At 45.6% G+C, this 20,870-nt stretch overlaps 1 protein-coding gene across 2 annotated transcripts in view; it reads left to right on the forward strand.

Annotated features, from left to right (window-relative positions):
- Window positions 1-20,870, forward strand: part of ETS1 (ETS proto-oncogene 1, transcription factor) — a 113,781-nt gene that overhangs the window by 9,874 nt on the left and 83,037 nt on the right. For both annotated transcript variants that reach the window (XM_027093004.1, XM_027093006.1), the window contains exon 2: window positions 4,157-4,301. In XM_027093004.1, coding sequence (XP_026948805.1) covers window positions 4,157-4,301 — 145 coding nt within the window. The remainder of the gene's footprint in view (window positions 1-4,156; window positions 4,302-20,870) is intronic.

Below are 20,870 nucleotides of genomic sequence, written 5' to 3' on the forward strand. Positions count from 1 at the left end.
GCAGCAGCGAAGACCCAACGCAGCCAAAAATAAATTGATTAAAAAATAAATTAATATAAATAAATACAGTTAGGATCGGTAGTACTGACTTTTCCCTTTACGCCTCAGGTGACCTGGCTCTGCAGGCACCGCGGCTGCCTTGTCATCCTCCTCACCTGATCCTGCTAAGTCCATCTGACTTAGCGCTATCGAATGGGTCCTTCTAGGACATCTTGAGTCACCATGTCACTCTTACTAGCTTTAATACAACCTCTAATGCCTTTCTCCTGCAGCCAAATTCTGGTCTGGTGTTTCTGACCCTCAACACTGTCCCTCCAGCTCTCATTCTTGCTAGTTGCTCTCCATTGCAAGCGTTCTCATTGCCATGAGCACACTTTCCCCTCATGCTTGTCACTTCCAAACAGCAGTCTTTATCTCTCTATATTGCCAAGCCGAGTCTTTCGGATCCTTCCTTACATCGCCATCTACGTTCCTTGGCTCCTTTAGGTGTGTCATCTTCTTCTGCTCTCTAGACCTTCATGTTCTAGGCTAAATCTTACTTGACTTTTCGGTTATTACCTTAATCTGCTTCCTCTAGGAAGTCTTACCTGCTGTCACTCTCCTCCCCCTACACATCGGTACTTAACCCTGTCACATCTCCTTGCTGTAATTTCCTGTTTACTAGTCTGTGCACTGCTGAGGGTAAAGTTCATATATTGCTCATACTGTATTCTTAGCATCTAACATAATAGTTGGCACAGACTTGTTGTGTGATACAGATTTGTTCACAAGTGTCCATTATCATAATCCCTCTAGTACTTACCATGGGATGGCAGCCTCCCTGCCTGAGCAGTCCGAGCCACACAAGGTTCACAGTGCACAGATACAGAAAAAGACGATCTGAAATCAGGTAGACCTCGACTAGAATTCTATCCCCATTATGTTACTAGCTGTGTGGTCTTTGGGAATTTACTTGCCCTCTGAAAGCCTCAATTTGTTCTTCTGTAAAATGAAGATAAGAATACCAACCTTGCACAGCTATGGTGAGGATTAAACGTGACCATCTCTCCATCATGCTTAGATCACTGATGGGCATGGGGTGGTGTGCGACGTACGTTAGTTCCTTTCAATAATCTCCTGTGGGATGAACGAGTGAGGACCCATCAGATGGGTTCCCTAAAGTGTGATGGGGGCTAGGAAGCTTGCTTGCATCTCCTGAACTCACCTCCATTCTCCAGCAGCCAGGAAAGGAAGAGGTTGAGCTTGTTTTGGGTGGTGCCCTTGTCAAGCACGGAGGTGGGTGCTTTGCTTCCCAGATTTCTGACTTCTTAATAAGCAGCTTCTTTCTCCTCAACTGAGAAGGTTTCATAATGAATTGGAACTGGCTCTGTGGTTCTCTTGAGTAAAAATGTCATTTTCGTACTCTGTGAAATAGGTATTCAGTCAGTTTGTGAAATGTCTAATAAACAGGCAGGTGTCTAGGTGACAAGGGTCGTGATGCTGCCAGGAGCATCTGTGAGCAAAGATGTTCGTGGCTCATGGTAAGCTTGGTGCACTACCTCCTTCTCCTTCTTAAAAATAGGTTCCCCTGGCACCACTGAGGACAGCTAAGGAGGAAACACGTCTTAAAAATTGACTTCCCTGTATAAAATAATAAGTGAACCCTCCCCGACAACAAAGAGCCTGCTGTGGGAGCTGGAGAGACTCCACGAAAAATGCCAGTCACGAAACTCAAGGAGATGCTATACGTGGTTGTTGGTCAAAGCTGTGTGCTGACTCGCTGTATGGCCACGTGGTCATCGCCTGGGTCTGGAACCTCATTGCTTTATCCCTAACCCACCACTTATTCCCACCCTCTATCTCCCCTCTACAGCGCTCTCAGATCATTTTCCTTAAACATCTCTTTGCGAATCATGACTCACCTTCAGTGACCTTTCCTTAGCAGAGAAAGCCTCAACCTTTTCACCTGAATTCAAGTTCTCCTCTTGTCCCCACCATCCTAGCAGGGCCTGCACCAAACCACCCACCACCTGTCTACAAGGATCCTACTGGTACCACCTACTGCCTTCTTACAAGGACTTTGTGGTTTAGGCAAGCCATGCACACACTGCTCCCAGAGAAGACAGGGCCAGGTCACTTAGAGTGCTCCTTTATGCCATTTAAGTACAAAATTTCCTCGCGCGAGACCCTATTCCTACAACTCTGATACTTGACACTGAATTTTGAGAAATACTCTATGTGAAATAATGGGGGTAGACATTGAGAGCACACAGCTCATCTAGGAAATGTGCTTGAAATTGATTCTGTTGCAAAGGATTGTTGGGGATCCGAAAAGAAAATCTTAATGTAGCTGCTTCAGGAGCTTACAGTATTAAAATACAATGTCAGCAATATGGTTTGATGCCGGAATTAAGGAGACGTTTTCTGACCGGAGCTCAGCTGAGCGTTCTTTCTGATGTTTTCCCTAAATCTCGGCCCCAAACACAAACGGCAGGACTGCCATTGCTCTGTTTGTATTCTCGTGGCTCTCACCAGGGCCTCCTGGTCGCGGAAGCCAAGGACATTAGCCTTTGATAGACAAGAACTCAATGTGACTCCGTTCAGTCCCCAGGGTTTTATTCCATTCTCAGCACCTTTAACCCACCTGGAAGAGGAGCAGCCCCGAAGTAAACTTCATCCAGCCGTAGTCTGAATGATTTTATGAATATTATGAAAAATATCACGTAAATTAATGTGCACAGAACCTCCTTTTACGTTTTGGTCTTGACTGCCATTTTTCTCTGTGCCAATATACCCTCTTATGCTATTTTTACTGAGCTTAAGCGAATGGATGATTGCAAAATGGGGAAGAGAGTGTAGACAGTGAATGATTGACTCTAACGTAATAGGGCTGCCGCTCAAGGGGAGAGAGGATGTAAGGGGTTCTCCAATTAGAGGCTCTGACTGCGGGTTAGCAAGCTACTCTTCAGGGATGAGAATTCCACCTGAGGGGTTACATTCATTAATTAGCACCTTAACGTTGGTAGTTTTAATCACATCAGATTCTAGCAAAGTTCCATTTTCTTAACTGGGGTCTTTATGGAGGTGGAGGGGCCAAACAGGAGAGAGAAAGAATAAAAAAGAAGAAAAGAAAGTTGAGGGTGGGCCAGTGTAGACTAGACTCCTATTCTTAGGAAATCTTCTTTCCATGAATTTGCTCCTTCTTTAGTGTCTTAATTGTTAACCTTCTTGCTTAATCCCAGGGCTGTTAAGGGTCTCATATTAATACCTACTTTATATTAGGCTCCATGTACACTCCTTATTACATGCATTTAATATAGGAATACATAATTTTATGACATGCATTCATATTTTGTTTTGCTTTATGTATTATTTTCTTACACATATTATTTCATTCAATCCTCCTACCTTATGGGGTAGGTATTATTATTTCCATCTTATAATTGAGTAAACTGAGGTTTAGATAAAGGAACAGGCCCAGGCCCCCATCAGTAAGTGATGGAGCCAGGATTTGAATCCATGTATATGTGGCTTCAAAGAATAGGGTCTTAAACACTTCAAATCATGGTCTCCCACATAGTGTATTTGTCCTACTTAGAGAGTACTGGGTGGAGAGTATATTTTGTGGATTCTATAAAACTGATAAGAGAGTTGCACAAGTACCCAAATGTTGGGAAAAACTGAGAATTCCAGTCTACCAATCAATATCGTTAAAACCTATGCACATTGATTAACTGAAAAAGGAGTGATTTGTATCATTTAGGTCCATTTTTTTTTCCTTTGGCATTTGTCACTTATTGGTTCTATGATAATGGAATGTCTCGTAGGAATATCCTTTCATGGTATTTTTATAGAGTAAGGTTACATAAAAAAGAAAAAATGCCAGGATTGTGTAAAGATGACCAAGATTCTGCCTTGCTATTAACCATGGGTCCTTATTTGAAAATTTAAAAAATTCTTCAAATGCTTGGGGAAACGGATGAAAATAAATGTATACATCGTGTAAGTCAGAAACCCTTCCTATTCCCTGTGTCTTTTTTTTTTTTTGGATGGGAGGTAGTGATCAATAGTTGGTTCTATTCTGTTATCATCTGTGGATGAGTCTTACTTACGGATGATATGAAGTTGTTGTTCCATTAGGGAATCTTAATGTATTTCCTTTTTTTCCTGATCACAGAGGCAGGGACCTCTCAGCTCTTATGAAGACCCTCGAATGGCCTGTGGTTTCCAGTCCACTTATCACCCGCCGAGAGCTTGCTACCCCTTCTGGGATGAGATGGCCACTCAGGAAGTGCCCACTGGTCTTGAACACTGCGGCTCAGGTAGGAACATAAACGGAGGCTGAGACTGAGGATGGAGTTGAAGGACAATGGCAATTGGATGAGGGCTGCATCCTGCATCCTCTGCTGTCACAGCTGCCCTGGCTCACGTGGGTACCAGATGCTATTATTCTATGGAAAGTCCCAGGACTTTTCAGTCACTTTGAGTGACTTTATTCTCCAGTGACAGGAAGACTAAACTCTAGGAACGGGCCCACGCGAGGTTGCTTTAGGTCTTCATTTTGTAAATAGTTCTCTCCACTGTGCCTGTCCCGAGCCTTACCCACTTCAGCCTGGCTGTTGACAAAGGACCTAGAAGGTTTGCAGTCATGAAGTGTGACAGATAGACAGAGGGTGTGTGAACTAGTCAGCCTTCTTACAGGACATACTTTCTTCCATTCGTCTTCTCTTTCCGTCATCCTCTCCCGCTCTGCTGAGGCCCGCCTGCATCTGTCTTCTTTTCCCTCGTCCTCTTTCTCTCTCTTCAACTCTTCCTCACAGAAGCTCCTCTCGAAATTCCCTTCACTCCCAACCTGCTGGTCATGGTGCTGCCCTCTGGTGAACAGAAGCCACTCTCCCGAGGACTGGAGAAGTTCAAAGTCCTTACTCCGTTCTATTTTGCCAGAGTCCCTGTGTTTCTCACAAATTCCATTAGCCCTTGCTTACCTGCCAGCTTTTTTTTTTTTTTTTGGTTTATTTTTAATACAAAATGTAAATCATAAATTTAGGGCTTCTGAAATGATTGATTCTGACATTAAGTTCAATGTTTCATGAGATCAGGGTATGATAATATATCCAAGTACCAAAAAGTCAGTGTTTTCTCCCAGGATGAATTCTTAGCATAAGAAATTTCATAACTCTTACAGATTGAAAACATGTAATTCTGATGAAGTACATAGGGGAAAAGCCACTGGAAACTAACTTAAATGCAATTTTGTTTGTTCAGTATCTCTTTACCCTATAAAACTATATGGTAAACTTCTTTTATAATAGTGGAGAAATAAAGAAAATGTTTGCTTTGTGGTCCATACTGTATATTTCACTGAAAATAGACAGACACAGAGTGAGCTGCTGTAGCGCTTGGTGGAGGTTGAGAAGGATGGAAGTCTGCTTCTCCGGGGCAGAATGAAATCGACTGCTGTGTTCCATATTGTCTTGACTCAATAGCCCTTGATCTTGGAGGTATTCTCTGGTACTATCTTGGATCTCAGACAGGATAACATTTATGCTGCCACTTTCTGCGTGGCATCTCAGTTCCCCCAGGCATAAATACAAAGGTCTCGGCTATCTACCCATTTCATGAGGCGGCAGAGAGGATATTGTAGCTGGTCACAGGTTAGACTTAAGGACTTAAAATTTTAACAGATGAAAAAGCTGATCCTTTAAAATTCTAAACAAAATATAGATTTTGTTTGTATAAGCATGAATCCTGTTCATGCCACTAGGCTTTCTTTTTTTAATCAATAATTATCTTCTCTTCTTTTATTTATTTTTTAACATCTTTATTGGAGTGTAATTGCTTTACAATGGTGTGTTAGTTTCTGCTTTACAATAAAGTGAATCAGCTATACACATACATATATCCCCATATCCCCTCCCTCTTGCATCTCCCTCCCACCCTCCCTATCCCACCCCTCTAGGTGGTCACAAAGCACAGAGCTGATCTCCCTGTGCTATGCAGCTGCTTCCCACTAGTTATGTATTTTATATTTGGTGGTATATGTAAGTCCATGCCACTCTTTCACTTCATCCCAGCTTACCCTTCCCCCTCCCCATATCCTCAAGTCCATTCTCTACGTCTGAGTCTTTATTCCTGTCCTGCCCCTAGGTTCTTCAGAACCATTTTTTTTTTTAGATTCCATATATATGTGTTAGCATACGGTATTTGTTTTTCTCTTTCTGATTTACTTCACTCTGTATGGAAGACTCTACGTCCATCCACCTCACTACAAATAACTCAATTTCTTTTTATGGCTGAGTAATAGTCCATTGTACATATGTGCCACATCGTCTTTATCCATTCATCCAATGATGGACACTTAGGTTGCTTCCATGTCCTGGCTATTGTAAATAGAGCTGCAATGAACATTGTGGTGCATGACTCTTTTTGAATTACGGTTTTCTCAGGGTATATGCCCAGTAGTGGGATTGCTGGGTCGTACAGTAGTTCTATTTTTAGTTTTTTAAGGAACCTCCATACTGTTCTCCATAGTGGCTGTATCAGTTTACATTCCCACCAACAGTGCAAGAGGCTTCCCTTTTCTCCACACCCTCTCCAGCATTTGCTGTTTGTAGATTTTTTGATGATGACCATTCTGACCTGTGTGAGGTGATACCTCATTGTAGTTTTGATTTGCATTTCTCTAATGATTAGTGATGTTGAGCATCCTTTCATGTGTTTGTTGGCAGTCTGTGTATCTTCTTTGGAGAAGTGTCTGTTTAGGTCTTTTGCCCATTTTTGGATTGGGTTGTTTGTTTTTTTGGTATTGAGCTCATGCCACTAGGCTTTGAAGTCTTATATCTCCCAGTGCAACAGAGATTAAAGCTCCCTTGCCTTAACGCTTTCAGCTCTGGATGCTGTTTCTGTAGCTACCAATTTACAGCTCACTACATCTTATTAATACATGCTATGAGTAGCTGAGTTCATCTCCACACTCACCCATAGCCTCAGGATCAGAATGTCTCATATTCATAGCAAAAAGTCTTGGCTCATCTCTTGTTTTAGCTAAGAAGTATTGATACATAAATTCCCAAGTGAAGATGATTTTTGATTCTCCTCCTTGTCAAAGTTCTCAAAGGTAAAATAGTTTTTATTTCAGGGCCAATGAGACACAGTGTCTGTAAAGAATTTTAAGAACCTCAGGAGGAAGCTGCTTTAAAATGCAAGGACTGATAGTCGTGTAATAGAGTGTACTTTCCACAGTTTACTTGTTCAAGAAGGAGGAAGCCGGGGTCACCCAGACTGATGGTTCTTGGGTAGGATGGGAAGACGAGGGCACATAATAACCAGTCCTAAAATGACCTGGGTTGTCACCAACTGCAGCTTAGAAATGCTAACAAGCTTCCATGTGGGAACGGTGCTTTGGTGGCAAACGTGATGTCTGTAGTTCTCTCTGTCCTAGGCTTCTTCTGATGGAAAGATCTCGCAAGAACTTTTAGCTTTCCCAGCCCCTCCTTTGCCTTTTGAGCCGTCCAGACGAAGGGGTTGCGATAATTATTTCTGGGCTGTGGTCCAGCCCTCCTCAGTGATGGGTGTCCTTTGGAAGGAGATCTTGGGGTTACAGAGAAGGAAGATGAAGACATAGACCAATCGATGATTTCTCCAGCTGCAGCGCATTTCCTTGGAGATGTGTTGAGTAAGAAGAAAAGAGAGAAAAAAACACTCTCCAGTTTTGTCATCTCCTTTTATCCTATTTATAACTTCAGTTTCCTTCCTGTCCTCCTGGCCACCCCTAGCCCTGCTTCCATCTCACGTTTGTGCTCTCAGAAGGGCTGAAGGTACTTCTTTTGTAAGGACTACACGTCTGTCAGTGCCTGGAATGCCCGGCAGGAGGGGCCATCGAGCATTAGGGTCCTTCCTCTGAATGTTGTTCCTGTTCCGAAGGGACTGAGGCTGAGAGGGGGGAGAGGAGTGGAGGGAGGGAGGGGGGGGAGAGAATCAAGCTGAGAGAGAACGTGAGTGGGGGAGAGGTTACCAGGCGAGTGGGACAGAATACTCAGTAATCAAGACGAGACGATAATCGGTTGGCCAGAATAGCTGGTTCTGAGGAAACAAGAAACGGTGTGTGGAAATGGACAGAAAAGAAAAAGTGGGCATTAGTAGAGAGATGGAGGATACAAGGAAGATAGACTGAAAGATGAATGGGAAGGGGAAAGAAGGGGAGGGGAGGATAACATGAAAGAGAAAAAGAGATGAATCTCAGGACATTAACTCTCCAGCTAAAAAAGGAAGCCACATTTGCATGCAATTGCCTGTGCAGCTGTACATTTCTTCATGACAATCTTGTAGTCATCATTTTCTTTCATTTCTACCTCCTCCGGCTCGCCTCTTCCCCCTCCTCCTCCGGATCAGCCTGGAGCCATTAGCGAGAGCCAATGGGGACGGAGAGTGGGGTTCTGCATGAATGAATGGGCTCTTTCTGTTCTAAGCCTCTCCTCATCCCTCTGTCGGGGAGACTCGTGAATCAATGGAGCCCCTTACATGAGACACGGCTGAAATGTCTGTTGCTGTATATAGTCTGACTAGAGTGGAGTCCACTGGCCCTGCCTCCCCTCTGTTCTCTTCCTCTGTTTTGTCCCCCAACCTCAGCCCTTTCTCTCAAGCATCATAGCAAGAAGCATTGTATTAAAACGTCAGTCTCTTGTTCCTCGTCTCCAGGTCACCTGAATTTCACTACCATTAGCTGTCGTGACTAGTTCTTATCTACAGCCCCACGGAAGGGATGGAATAGATGGCAAACTATTTTCAGACAGAGGCAGTGAGCTCAGAGTGGTGCCCAGACCCAGTTGGAGTCATGCGATGCCTGCTTTCCACAGGGAGCCAGAGGAGTGACATCAGAGACCCAACTGAACACCCGGCCACACGACCGCAGTCCAGCCCATCCACTGATAGCTGTCCATATTTGACTTGAACCTCATAGCTAGGATGACCGTGAAAGACAATAGTGTGTATCAGAAACTATGACACACTTTCAGAGTGATAGACTATCAAAGTAGTTTTCATTTCAGGGATGGATCTGTCTTGAAACAGCTAAACTTACAGAGGTGCTCTCTGACCAAAGTTCACTTCTGCAAAATAGTTGCTTAGAATTGGAAAGCAGTCTGCCGCTTCAGAACACAGTAAACCCCACTCACCCTCGTGGGACTGAACCTATGGTCTCGTTACCGTGGTCCTTGATTTGAGAAGCAAGACAATACTTTTTTTCTTCTTGTATCATGCAGTTTGGAATGTTTTTGTCACGGGTCACAGTAAAAATCTCATCTACCCACATTCATACTTCTCATTCTTTGTGAGAGAGGAAGTATACGCAGTCTAAGGTGAAGACTCCAGCCTCTGGACCCAGATGGATGGGGCTTGCCCATCAGCCCTTCCTAACTGTGTCACCTTAGACAACTTACTTTATCCCTGTACTTCAGTCTCCTCCTCTACACCAGTGTTTCCAAGTGTGTCAGAGTCACCGGCGGGCTTGTTAAAACGCAGGTTGTGGGGTTCTATCCCCACAGTTTCTGATTCACTGAGTCTAGGGTAAGGCTCAAAATTTGCATTTCTCACAAAGTTCTCAGATGGTGCTGTGGCTGCTGCTGGTCTGAAGACCACGCGTTGAGAACCACTAAGTTAATGTATGTCAAGCGTAAAGCAGCGCCGTCACTAAGCAAGTGCGATACGAACGTTTGCCTCCGTAACTCATTGTCCCAAAGCGCCTGAGAGTCCAAAAATGTCTGGGTATCATTGAATCAGAAAGTGACCCCTTGATGGGATGAACACTTTGGGTGGCCGGTACCAGGCGCTGGAAACTGAGAAGATAGAGAGAGAAAGGGGAAGATTCATGCCTCGTCTCTCAGCAACTTTTATTTGGACGTGTATGTGAGGCTACGTTTATGCGATGAGGAGAAATGGTTCCTAGACGAAATATCACACTTATTTATGAGATAAAGTTTGGGGTGACTTTGGCTCTCACTACAGTATTTAAAATTTCTAAAAGAAATTTACTAGCAAAGTTGTAGCACAAAAGAGTGTCTTTCCCAAGTAAACTTTGGAAGTTCAAGTGGGAGGTGTATTGAGAGTCCGAGTTCATGGTCTCTCCCGGGCCAGACGGCCAGGCGGCTGGGAGAGATCAAACCTGGGCCAGTGTTTGGAAAGGGCTATCGACAACCAGGTGGGAAGTTTCAGCAGGAAAAACAGATGCCTCTAATTTGGCTTTTAAGTGTTGAGAACATTGAGGGAATGCCAGAGAGGCTTGTTAAATGGAGATTCACCTTGCTCTGAAATGTTTATTCTCCTAGCAGCCTTGTTCTTTCTGCTGGCCATCTTAGATGGCCCTGTGGTTTAAAAAAAAAACGGTTTTTCAAACTCTGTCTGCTGCACATATCTGTTCTTTCCTCATTTGGGGTATGTTTTCCTTTTCTAAAGGATCTGTTCCAGGTCCTCTGTTCTTCAAAACAGTTCTGATTCTGTGTGTGTGTGTGCGCGCACGTACCTTTGTCTGGGATGTCGTAATGGGGACCGTTCCTCTCGGGGAAAATTTCGACCTTCTCAGAATCGGACTTGGTAGTTGTGTTTAGAAGGGGGAAACTGTAGCCCTGTCTTAGGTTTCAGCCTTTCCCGGGAGGCTCCCGTTGGGGCCGAGATGCCCTGACAAGCCGCCTCCAGGGGACAGCGCTGATGGACGCTTAATGCAGGAAGCCCTCTCCTGACCTGCATCCCACCTCCGAGAGGACCAAAGCCTGCAAGGAAGAGAGGCTGGGGGGAGAGCCGCGGATCTGCCTCGCCCTAGTAGTGCATTACGAAGAGCATCCGTGTACAAAGACTAGCCTACGCCCTTGCTCTATCATTTTGTTCTTCTGATCATGAGATTTCTACAAATGCCTGAACCTCTTCTCCATAAGTGAAGGATGTTTCTCTGGCTGTGGATTGAATTTGCTCCTATTTGCCAATGTTACACTGTCGCATCCATCCTGTTCCATCCCTCCACCACCACCTTGGTAGTTTTCCAGCCTACACTATTTCATATTCATATTACAATCACTTTCAGTATAAGTTTTTTTTTAATTAATTAGTTCATTTTATTTATTTATTTTTGGCTGCATTGCGTCTTCATTGCTGCACGTGGGATCTCTCTAGTTGCGATGAGTGGGGGCTACTCTTGTTGCAGAGTACGGGCTCTAGGCAAGCGGGCTTCAGTAGTTGCGGCACGTGGGCTCAGCAGTTGTGGCTCGCGGGCTCTAGAGCACAGGCACAGTAGTTGTGGCGCACAGGCTTAGTCGCTCCGCGGCATGTGGGATCTTCCCGGTCCAGGGATCGAACCCGTGTCCCCTGCATTGGCAGGTGGACTCTCAACCACTGTGCCACCAGGGAAGCCCCAGTATAAGTTTTTGAGTATAAGCTGAAAGGTACTGGGTCCTAGCAAAGGGTTAGGGGGCGTGGTGGAAAGAGCAAGAACTCACCTGAGATCTTGTCCCCTCACCTTTAACAGGTGGGATCCTTACACTTATTTCAAGGAGTTCTTGTGCTATTAAATGGGGTGCTGTACCTCAAAGGGCCTTATAGAAGGTGATCAGTAGATGCTACCTTTTCCTTTCACCATGAGCTGAGTGTGAATTTAAGTGACCCAAGAAACCTGGTGTCCCACCCTTATCTCAGGAGTCTTGTCCACGCTCACCCTGCCCCAGACTAATCTTCTGACACCTGCCAATTTTACCTTCCCTTGTGTCCCATTTTACCAGTGAAAGGAGAAGGGAGCCGGGTGAGGACCAGAAAGAGAAGCTGCGGGTTAGAGACCTGTGTCTCTCTGCAGTGATTCCAGCAGCACAGAGTAGGAAGGGTTGTGAAGACCTTCACAAATGTAAATCACCTCTGTAGCTCCGCGGGAGGGAAGGTAACCTAGTGGGAGAAACCGGGGCCGCGGTTAGTGAGTTACGGAGAGGATGCGAGCTCTCAGTTGGCAGTCCTCCAGTGCCGCTTCTCAAAAATCCTAGGAAGTAACAGCATTGCACTGGAAGTCCCAGGGGGCTGGGGAGAAAAAAGTTCTCTTAACTTTTTCAAACCACAAATATTTGGTCCGAGTTGGGAAAAGGTCCCCGGGGCACGGAGTTCTTATTTGATTCAAGCGGTCTGACCCCTCTTAGGAACTCGTTGGGGTAGCGGGGGCTGGGGACCCTGGTGGAAGCCGCCTGGCGTCAGTCCTCCCTCTGCCGCCCTCGGTGAATGAAGCGCTGGGTGGGTGAGGGAGCGGGGGCTGCAGTCCGGCGGGGGGAGGGATGCGCAGAGGCAGCCTGTTGTTCTCAGCGTCTGGCCGCCGACTCTTCCTCTCTCCAGATGTTCGCTGTGTTTATAGCTGCTGAAGCAGGAGACCCAGCTCCCTCATTAATAAGTTTCTTTCCTGCGCTGCGGCCAGGGGTCTCAGCCCCAGCCTGCAGCTGGGAGAGGCGCGGTGGAGGAGGGACGAGGGGAGGCGCCCCTCCCCCCCCGGCTCCGCGCGCCTCACCCCCTCCCCGCCTTCCTCCTCTGCAATCCTCCCAAAATACACGAGCACACAAAAAGAAAAACACCAGCAGATTTTTTACTTCAGAGAGTAAACACTTGGGCCGTGGGGGTCTGGAGGTTATGGGAAAAGAGGAAACCATCGGGCTAATCAGGCCAGCACACACTTCCCCTGCTGAAATAAAACAGAAATCATTGCTCCGCAGGCCGGCGGTTTAACCCCGGCGCTGCCAGCGAGGCGGGCGCAGGCAGGGCCCGCCCGGAGGGAGGCAGGGCGTCCGGGAGGACGGGCTGCAAGATCCCGGTCCGGGCGGGGAGGAGAGCCGCGAGGAGCGCACAGCCTTTCCATTCCGTCGTGGGTAGCGCATCTGCCCCGAGCCGAGCTTGAGAAACAGACGGTTGGAACAGAAGAGATTCTGGGCGTAGATTCAGTTTTGCAAGAGGCTGGAGGGAGCTCCAGATGGGTTGCGGAGATCCATGAGGCGGCTCAGGGAGACAACGCTCTGCCCGGCGCGCACGTGCGCACGGATCCTGCTGGGAAACGAGCTCGGGCGTTGCTGAGACTCGTCTGGACCGAGGTTTTCGCCCGGCCACCTCCCAGCTCAGCGAGCCTGGCCCCATCACTGACCCCTTCTGGGTCTCAGCGTCCTCATGTGTGATACAATAGTGCCTGCCTCACAGAATTACGGTGAGGGACAGGAAACCGTACTGAACGTGGAAACGGCAAGCACCAAAGCATGGCTCTCAATTCTTGATTTCATAGATTACTTTCAACTGATCAGGTTCCTCCCTCCGCCCGCCCCCCTTTCCTTCCTTCTTCCTTCCTTCCTCCCGTCCTCTATTCAGTGCCTTCAGCTTCCATCTTCGCTCGCTCGCCCCCTTGCTGCCTGTCTGGAGATCGTAAATATCGCATGGGTCAGAGGTCATAAGTCAAACATGGGACCTAATTGCACTCTGAGAGAAATTACCTTCCCACTGATGTATAGGGCAACCTTTGGCTCTCTCTGAGGCTGCCAGTGTGAGAGGCCCGTCAGCTTCGGTTCTGACCCTGCCCCCATACCATGGTATAGTCAGCTGACCGTTCCCCAGCCCCCCACCCCCCTTCACTGTGAGGATGTGGAATGGGGACCCTTCCTCCACTGGGTTCCTGCACAGCCCGGTTAGATTCACTCAGCACCTCCACAGAAACATTTGACTCTTTTGGACTTTCTTGCTATTTAAGAAAACAGACCTTCGGAACCTCTGTTCATCCTTGCAGGGGGCATTAAAAAAAACAAAAAAACAGGGGGCTTCCCTGGTGGTCAAGTGGTTAAGACTTCGCCTTCCGATGCAGGGGGTGCAGGTTCGATTCCTGGTTGGGGAGCTAAGATCCCACATGCCTCCAGGCCAAAAAACCAAAAACATTAAACAGAAGCAATATTGTAACAAATTCAATAAAAACTTTAAAAATGGTCCACATCAAAAAAATCTTTAAAAAAAGCAAAAAACAAAGCTACCAATTCCTGAAGTTGTTTTTACCAGTCTTCCCCATACCTCCTCAGACTTGCTGAAGTGGACCTTAAGAAACAGCCCCCAGTGATTTCAATATCCACAGACCCAGGGTTCTAGTTGCCTTTGCAGTTGTCACTTGTTTCCTTACCTGCTTCAGACATGTTTTTTATCAACGCTGCCAACTTTCTGCTGAGTCCCAGGCCTGCAGATTCTCATAGAGAGCAGGGGTGCTTGATGCAGATGAGTTTCAGAAATGTGGGATTCCCTCTGAAACTGTGTGCAAGGATGTTTCTAAGGGTCTGTAGCTTTCCTCTGATTCTCAAGGGATCTGAGATCCCCAGGAGGTTAGGGCACCTTTGTACCCCCTGGCAGCACTTAGCATGTCGTGCTTAGTGAGTATGCCAAGCATATTTTGTTGAACTGGGTTGAATTCACTTGTAAAGCTTCCTTCCTCTCAATCCCTTCTCACCACTCTGGTCGGTCCCAAGAGATTGTCTTTAAATCTGGAAACTGTTTCCATCCCATTGTCTCGGAGGCAATGGGCACGGACGCCTTGTCTGAAGTGAGGCCACTTCTCTCCTGTTTCCTTTTCAACATCTCCCTTTATCTCACACTCCTCAGAATGATCTCTCCAAACGCCCATGAAGGGTAGGGACCTGTGGTCTCCACTGGGAGGTGGAGGCGGGATGGGGCAGAGCCCTTGGGCCACTTGAGAGCAGCACAGGAGCATCACACTGTGATCTGCTTCTCACGGACTAGCCAGTGAATGAGAGATTTTCCCAGCATCGCTGTCTCATGCAGTGGGGAAAAATGAGCGGTAGGGACGGTGCCTCTGAAGGGGGATGGAAGTCCAGAGCCAGCACCCCTCCCACAATGGGGGGAGAAGCCACCGCGGCACGTAGAGTTCCTTCACTCCCCCAGCCACTGCCTCTGATGCTGGCTGTCCTTTGGAGTCTTAGCTCTAATTTCCATTCTTTACCTTCTCTTGGAACCATTGGCTGTTACATCCTCTGCCACAAACTAACTTAGACAAGTGGAGACGATTTTCAGAGTCTCAAATTGAGCACGAGGCATTACCCCACACTGGTCAGCTATTTGGAGCTGCCCAGGGATGGCTCAGCGTTTCCTCCTATGGTCAGTAAAGATGGACATTCTTAACCGAGCAGGCCTATAGCCTGCATCCCGTTGATAGGCTGAATATTGGGTTTTACAATGAACGTGGCTGAAATGTCTGTAGCCTGTTCCTGGTCTGTTGAGTAAAGATTGGAAATTCCAGAAAAGTTGTCGTGTTTCCTTCAACCACATCCAAAATATTCAGGCATTTCATCAGTACTTTGTGCTTTGAGTTTAAAGTTCCTAAACAACAAAACCAGCCTACCATGGTGCAAAGTTTGGTTGACGTTGAGTGGTAGTTTTTTGTTTTGTTTTCAGCATGGTTCAGATCCCTCAGAATTTTCAGTTAGATATCTGTGCTTATCTCTCTTCCTTGTTGCTTACCTACCAATCAATTAAGAAATTAACAATGTAGAGTAAAAATGGTTCCTATTCCATTCTTCTTCCATTTTAAATAATCTTATTGTAGGACGTCCAGGAGAAGGTCTGCCTTTTTCTAGAACAACTTGAGAGGTAGAGTAATTGCCATTCATGAAATACTTTCTCTAGGCGAAGGATCACACACTCTTACAATATTCCTAAGAGGGCGATATTATTCCCATTTTACAGATGTGATGAATGAGGCTCAGAGAGTTACTTCCCCCACAAGTCTAACTATAATTCTCGGAGGTGCGGAGAGGGTCAGTCAAACTGGGATCTTCCTTCAAAGCCCATGCTCTTAAGCATTGTACAAACTTTGCTACCCAAACATTTTTTTTTTTTAAAGTCTGCATTGTTGCCTAGTGGCTGATGTCCACCCTATAGGATAATATACACTTTCCTAATTTCCCCACAAACTAGAGACCCTTAAAAACCTTGCAGAGGTGAAAGAGAGGAAATGAGCCTCTGTGCTTTACTTTTTGGACCTTCTCTCTGGTTTCTTTTGGTTCCACATTGGTTCCTTAAGGGCATGAAGGAGCAAGGTCATCTGCAGAGCTGCCGTGGAGAATGGTTTCCTTTGCTGGCATTCACTTCGGGTCTGTCACCGAAGCATGGCATTCCCTTTGCCCCTTGCCCCCTCCTCCATCAGCCAGCTCTGTGAGCAGACAGAGTCGCTGAGCCCAACTCAACCCTGAGAAGTTTCTGAAAGGTTATACCCTTGAAGCTCTCCACAGTGCAGGCAGCACGTGCTGAAGTTTACACAGACTCCTCGGACCTCTGAATAGAGAGACTAATTGTGGGGAAGCTGCCTTTCAGCGCACAGGATGGGCTGTTCTCTGTGGGTTTTACTATCAAAAGGCTTTCAAAAGTGTAGTGGAGCCATTGTTGAATATTTCACAATGAATTAAATACCATTTCTCTCCTCACAGCTGTTCCATGTGAGTGAGCGGAGTGCTTTTTTTTTTTTTCCTGGCAGAAGACGTCTGCTGTATAAACCTAAGCACTGGGGTAATGAGATTATTTGTGTGCGAATTCTTTAGGAAAAGCATTTCTTTATTTTAAACTCAATGTGATGCAGGGCTGCTGCTCAGGAGATGGCAGGGAGAGCCTCGGAGAAGAATGCGATGGAAATGTCTAAGCAGAGCTGGGAAAAGCAGGGGTGAGGGGCTCAGGGACCAGACCTCCAGCCTCTGTACATTCATCCACATTTCCCCAGGGCCGCCTGCATCTCCCAGACCTACTCGCTGGGCTATGGAGGCGGGAAATTCCATATATTTTTTTAGTAACAATTAATCACTTTTCCATCTGCCCTTTCAAAATTCCTTCCTGATCTCACAAGTTTTTAATGGCATTGAAGGAACCCTTGTTTTGCTCTCTACCTATTTTTATATCAAGGAGCATTTAAAAACTTTAAAGTGTAAAAGACACAAAGAAAACCGCTTTCTTGTGACGTTGAGGGCGGTTTCCACCATTAGGACGTATTTGACCTTTCTGTTGCTAGAACATTAAGTGCTTCACGGAGTATCCAGTCATCTTCCCTTGCTTGAATTACTTTCCTCTTCAAATTTTTCGTTGCCTTCCGTAGACATTGAGCTTCAGGTAATCAGTGAATTGGAACTAAGTATAAAATTGATTAAATACTAGCGTAGCCTTAACTCTTCTTAAAGTATCATCGGGGAGTTACCAGCTATTCTTTAGATCCATTGAACTCCAAGAAAAAGACAGGGGAAAAAAATGGGAAGAAGAGGGATTTAGATTAGCCACGGTGAAATTTAACTCTGAAATCTATTATTAAAGGAATTTGCAAATTGCCTCTCCACTCAGATATCCTTCAGGGTATTTCAGAAGTAGTTTAAGTAATTTTTTATTATCCTTCTGCTTCTATCACATAAGACAAAAATTTTGAACCTTTTGAGAGAAGTTCAGGAGAATGTTTCAGGATGCTATCAAATGGGTAAGAGTAGGCCAGATAGGAAAAGAAGAGGACAGAGCGTTTCAAATGTAATTCTGAATTTCTCCCATTTCGATCCCTTACTCCCTCCGCTTCCCAAATTTCCCGAAGTCTGTGGCAGGGTGGGCAGGTGGGAATGAATCATTCTTCCCCTCGCTCTAATGGATGTGAAAGATCTGCTGGAAAGGCAAGAGCGAATCTATGCTGTTTCCATTGCTTTAAAACACCTCATCTTTTCCTTCTTCCTGGCTGTGTACCTGTACTTTGCCATGTGCGTATATACCAGGCTTTGTTTATTTTGTTGTAACAATCACTATAAAAATAATACATCTCTTTAAAGAAAATGTGTAAATTAAAGACTAGTTGGGAGGGCAGGGGGAGGCAGTTCAGTTCCATCACTAATGGTTAATACATTGAAGTCTCTTCCGTGGATATTTTCTCTGTGACCAGTTCACCTGGATATCACACAGGTATCTCAGTTACCACTGGGCTTATCTCTTACTCCTCTGCCTCTGTCGGAAGCCTGTCTTTACCCTCTACCCCAGTGTCACGTCCTCTGCCAATCACCAGGCTGGAAAATGGGGAGTTACTATCCACTCCCTGCTTTGTGCCTTAAGCCTTGTGTTGGTCAAGGCTCTTTTTGTTTGCAAGTGGCAGAAACCTGGCTCAACTGGCTTTATTTTATTTTATTTTTTAACTTTTTATTTTATAGTGGAGTAGAGTTGATTAACAACGTTGTGTTAGTTTCAGGTGTACAGCAAAGTGATTCAGTTATACATATACATGTAGCTATTCTTTTTCAAATTCCTTTCCCATTTAGGTTGTTACAGAATATTGAGCAGAATTCCCTGTGCTATACAGTAGGTCCTTGTTGGTTATCCATTTTAAACATAGCAGTGTGTACATGTCAGTCCCAAACTCCCTAACTATCCAATTTCAGAAGGGGATTTATTGAGTTATAGAACTGAGAGATCCAGTAGAAGAGCCAGCCTGGGGAATTCTAGACAATCAAATAATCTTGTCAATTCCCCTTTTCTCCTCTCCCTCCCCTGCTTCCCCCTCCTTCCCTTCCTCCTTCTCCTCTTTCTTTAGCTCATGTCTTTGCTTTAGTAGAGGGGAGCTGGGAGGGGTCCCGTGCTGGAAGAAGAGGGGGAAACTCTCGGGAGAGAAAAACAGTAGATGACCAAGTCTGTCAACTTTATCTTCTGAATATCTCCTGAATTTATCCCATCTTCCCTCTTATTATTGTCAATACCTTGGTTCAGGTCCCAGTATCGGTGAGCTAACCCTTTATTGTTGAGATCATCACACTGTGTTGCAGTCACTGATTTTTGTTTTCCCTGTTAGTCTACATGCACCATGAGGGTAGGGCTTTGTCCTTGTCACGTTCATAAGACATGGCAGAGGGCCTGAACTGTCATAGGCACTCAATTCAGGTGTGTTGGGTAAAGAGACCAGGATTATTAACTTCATCTGTCAGGATGATTGTGAAAAGTACCCAGGATTTTAAAATCAATTAAGTCGCTAAATTAAAAAACAATGAAACACCCCCCCCCCCCCCCGCCCCAAACCCTTCAAAAGAAAACTCCAATATTGTCCCAGAAGGCCCTTTGTGTTCCGGCTCTTCTCCTTCTAAGGTCGAGGGACTTTACCATTTATTCCTGTGTCCCCAGTACTGAGCCTAGTACTTGCCATGGAGCAGAGGGTTGATCAATATGTGTGTCCTGCTTGTCCAAACTCACCACGGCTTGTGGCGGGTGGTTGGTGGCTTGGTAGTCAACTGGATCAGAAATAATTCAAAGTTTTGGACTGGGTTAGGGTCTAAGTTGACCTTGGTTAGAGCCCTTTTATTCTGTCCCTCATCAATCAGCACATACATACTGAGCTCTTGTTCTGCATGGGATATTGGGCCACAAAGTAGGGCGGCACGCTTGTCTTCAAGGAGCACCAGCACAGCCTTGGTGGGGAGCTCAGGCAGACACAGCTACGCCGGGCAGTCGGGTGAGCCTGGGAGGAATGGGGATGATAAGGGCGGCATTTTTGCTGCAGACTCCAGGTAAGGAGAGACCAGCACAGCCAGGCTCCCCCGGGGCCTCTTTCCAAGTTGAGTGAAAGGGAAGGTGGTGTGGGGGGAATTCATCTTGAGGTTCATTCGTTTGTGCAAACTTGGTCAGGGGAACAGGACAGAGTTCAATTTGAAAAGGGGCGGTTTTACTAATGTTTAGAATAGTGGCCGCTCTGGTTCTGCTTTATGTATCCTGGTTCCTTGTCAGTCTTTCCTGCGTTCCCCTCTGTTGATTTTCACCTCCCTGGCCCTAATCTGCCTGCCTCCAGAGATGAGTTTATCCTCTCCTCGGGCTTCCCAACCTGAGTGCGACGTTCCATTCCCTGGGTCTGCTGCTTCTCACTTCCTTAGCGTTGCCGATGCTTATAAAGCCAGGAGATAATATTTTTAGGTTTCATTTGGAGTTTCCCGGGCAGCCTCTCTTTAATCCACTTAGGAAGTTTAGAAAAGAAGGTCACAGAAATGTTAGATGTTTTTCCACTGAACTTTGGTTAAGCAAATGGTCTTGGGGTGATGTTCACAGACTCCACTGGGCAGACTTACCGGATGATTGGAACTCCTTTCTCTTTCTTTTATTCGTCTTGCTTCACCTCTGCACAGTTGTTTTGTTTTGTTTTTTTCTTTTTCAAACAACTTTATTGAAATAAGCTTCATTGAGATACAATTCATTACACGATACAATTCACTCATTTAAACTGTAAAATTTAGGGGGTTTTAATATATTCACAGTATTGTGCAATTATCACCATACTTTAATTCTAGAACATTTCTGTCCCTCCTAAAAGAAACCTCATACTCATTAGCAGTACGTCCTATTCTCCCTCCACCCACCCACCCCGCCTTGCGCTAGTAACCACTGGTCTAAGTTTGTCTTTTTAAATTTACCCTTTCTGGACTTCTCTTGTAAATGGAATCATACCATACGGGAGCTTTAGTGACTGATTCTTTCACTATTTTCAAGGTTCATCCATGTTGCAGCATATATCAGTACTTCATTCTTTTCTAATCACTGGATGCTCTTCTGTTACGTGGATATGTCACAACTTACGTGTCCATCATCTGATGGACATTTGTTGGCACTTTGTATCTGTTAGAAATAATCCTGCTACGAGCATTCATGTGTAAGTTTTTGTGTGAACATGTTTTCATTTCTCTTGGATTTATGCCTAGAAGTGGAATTGCTGGGTTGTATGGTAACTCTATGTTTAACTATTTGTGGAACTGACAAACCATTGTCCAAACGGGCTGCACCATTTTACATTCCCACCAGCAACATACAAGTGTTCCAGTAATGACATATCCTCACCTGGACTTGTTATTGTCTGTTTTCTG

The sequence above is a fragment of the Aethalodelphis obliquidens genome, unplaced genomic scaffold (genome assembly GCF_003676395.1).
Source record: "Aethalodelphis obliquidens isolate GAN/ISIS:26980383/991018 unplaced genomic scaffold, ASM367639v1 scaffold82, whole genome shotgun sequence".
NCBI lineage: Eukaryota > Metazoa > Chordata > Mammalia > Artiodactyla > Delphinidae > Aethalodelphis > Aethalodelphis obliquidens.